The following is a 2,805-nucleotide window of genomic DNA, read 5'->3' as shown; positions in this document are numbered from 1 at the left end:
GTTTGTAGTTCGTTTTTTCGATTTTTCTCATTAAAGTTTTTTTGGAGAACGTTTAGTTTATTAAAATTCAAAATAAACTTATTTTCCGATTTCATGCTGCAAATAAGGCCATATTTCGATTCCGAATGAATCGTCATTAGTGCAATTTAATTTATATAGGGAAATATTCACTTTGTCATAGTGAACTTAGATGGAAATTTATAACTGTGATGGAAGAAATCAGAAAACCGATACGCTCTGGTGACGTAATGTGTATCATATGCGACGTTTGAAGAATTTTAAAATTACAGTACCCATTCTAGGAACTGTTTTGAAACTGGTGATTATATATGGACGCAAACGCTTACAGGTCGACGTTCATGTCAATTAGTAATGCGTGTGATGCAATGTTTCTGTGTGACAAATTGAAAAAATTTATGTAATTTGTAAAACTGAATAACAAAATCGTCTATTTAATTGTCAAAACATCAAATAGCTTAAACTGTAGTTGACATTTAATATAGACTTTTCCTCAACAGTAATTTGTAGTCAAAAATGAGGGCCCGGATTTGTTATTTTTCTAGGATTCGGTAATGGCTTAGTCTAATCCTGATTAAAATATCTGATTCACGCGTTCATCTATTCGTAACTGGATTACTGTAACTGTTTTCAACGGAGTTTTCACGAGAATTATATGTGTCGCTTGTAGTCAATTCAGAACCGTGCGAGCAAGATTGTTTCAGATGGATCAAAGCTTGTTCATATCAGTCATATTCTATTCAACTTTTATTAGCCTACTGTAAAAAAGAATTATGTTTAAAATGCCATCACAGTGTTCAAATGCTTGAACAATCCCAATCCAAGCTTATTTGTCGGAAAAGTGCTATCATAAGATCAATCCTTTTCCACGTTGTCAGTTACGTTCAGAAATTCAAGATTTTTTTGTTGGTGCTTGAAACACAGTCTGTTGTTGTAACCAGAAATTTTGCCGTAGTTGGTCCAACAGTTTGGAATGGTTTACTAGTTAACATAATTTTATTCAACAAATAGTGATTTTGAATTAGAGTTTTAGTTGTGGTTATTTTATGTATAATCGCATACTTTTATCGGTTGTTAAAGTTTGCATCTGCATTTGATTGATTTATTATTGAACTGATTGCCGGATCTGGTCCGTTTAGACAATTTTTACATTTTAACGTTGTTTATTTAAAATAAATTCAATTTATTTCTGAAAATGAACATTCAAAAAGTTGTTCTGATAATTTTACAGACATATCAGTATTTCACAAATAAAGACGAAGGGTACAAGTTCTCTATATATGCTGCATCTAGAGTTGACAAAAAAAATGGAAGAAAATTCATAAGTGATTTTTTTTTGAATATGGATAAATGTGAAGATGTGGCTTGCCATAAAGCAAAAAAAGGTTTCTCTGAAACAGTGCAATACGTTCAATTGAAAAGTTCAAAGCATTTCAAAGTAAGTATCGTTGTGGTTTTGCACTATGTTTAGGAACTATGTAACTCTTTTTGAACAGATTTACGTATGTGACGAATAATATATATGAAAAATTACGAGAATCGGTTCAGCCGTTTTCGAATATATCGCGGTGTAACTAACACCATACATACATATACATGGTCACCGATATAGCTCAGTCGGTAGAAGTGCCATGTTTCACGTTGCTATTACGTGATGGCTTGGTTCGAATACTGTCTGTCCGAAACTCATTGACCATTATACGCGTATGGTACGGTGCATACATAATTTGTATGTGAGTTGTGTGGTGTGGAATGTGCATGTACAGCCTTAATTGCACGATGGTTTAATTATAAGTATAGAACAATGTATGCTATATCAGATATATTAATTGAACCTAAACGCCCCGTTTACGATTGTCTTCTTGTTCTCACTTTTTCTTAACTCGTATTAAACACTCTTTTGCTAAATCTGCTTTTGCTTTTTCTGACCCTCTTCTCTGGAACTCTCTACCTACTTCTCTGACTACTTACGAAGTTCAGAGCGGATCTCAAGACCCATCTGTTTGCAAAATTCACTGAGGAGCGCTGTTGAAAATTGCGGAAATAGCGCTTTATAATCTAATTGATTGATTGATTGATTGATTGACTGATTGATTGATTTGATTTGATTGATTGATTCATCATATCGGGGTATACGTCTGTTAGAACACTCCCTGAAAATTGTCGAGAAAATCATTGAGAGAAGATTAACGTCGTGCATCACAATCGGAAATTATCAATTTGGTTTCCTAGCGGGGAAATCAACAATTGATGCAATTCACATCCTTCGGCAACTGCAAGAGAAGTACCTCGCAAAGCATCAACAACTATCACACATTTTTGTAGACCTTGAGAAAGCATGAAGCAATCAGGTGGAGTCTACGTCGGCAACTCATTCCAGAATATCTTTTTCGACTTGTGATGGAAATGTATACGAATACTAAGACTCTTGTCAGCACAACGGTTGGAAACACAGATGCATTTGACATCGGCGTTGGAGTTCACCAAGGCTCGATTCTCAGTCCACTGTTATTTATAAATGTGATGGAAGAAATCACAAAACCGATACGCACTGGTGACATTTGGAATCTAATATATGCTGATGATATCGTTTTAACAGCCACGTCTGAGCAGAATGCAGCACAGATGTTTGAAGATTGGAACACCAGACTGGCCGATCATGGATTCAAAGTCAACATCAGCAAAACCAAAGCAATGAACACTGGTGAACCCATCCAATCCACAGCTACTGGACGATGGCCCTGTTCAGTTTGTAAAGCTGGTGTAGGTAACAATTCAATCAAGTCA

The 2,805-nt window shown here is 35.2% G+C and overlaps 1 protein-coding gene across 1 annotated transcript in view; it reads left to right on the top strand.

Moving 5' to 3' along the window:
• HELRODRAFT_111140 (hypothetical protein) overlaps window positions 1-2,805 on the top strand; it is a 9,932-nt gene that overhangs the window by 2,812 nt on the left and 4,315 nt on the right. The window contains exon 2 of the mRNA XM_009018106.1: window positions 1,250-1,456. Within this exon, the coding sequence (XP_009016354.1) occupies window positions 1,361-1,456 (96 nt within the window). The 5' untranslated portion in view covers window positions 1,250-1,360. The remainder of the gene's footprint in view (window positions 1-1,249; window positions 1,457-2,805) is intronic.

Source organism: Helobdella robusta (assembly GCF_000326865.2).
Source record: "Helobdella robusta unplaced genomic scaffold HELROscaffold_20, whole genome shotgun sequence".
In the NCBI taxonomy this organism is placed as follows: Eukaryota; Metazoa; Annelida; class Clitellata; order Rhynchobdellida; family Glossiphoniidae; genus Helobdella; species Helobdella robusta.
Note: the sequence above shows the minus strand (reverse complement) of the source record. Positions and strands in the feature narration are given on the sequence as shown.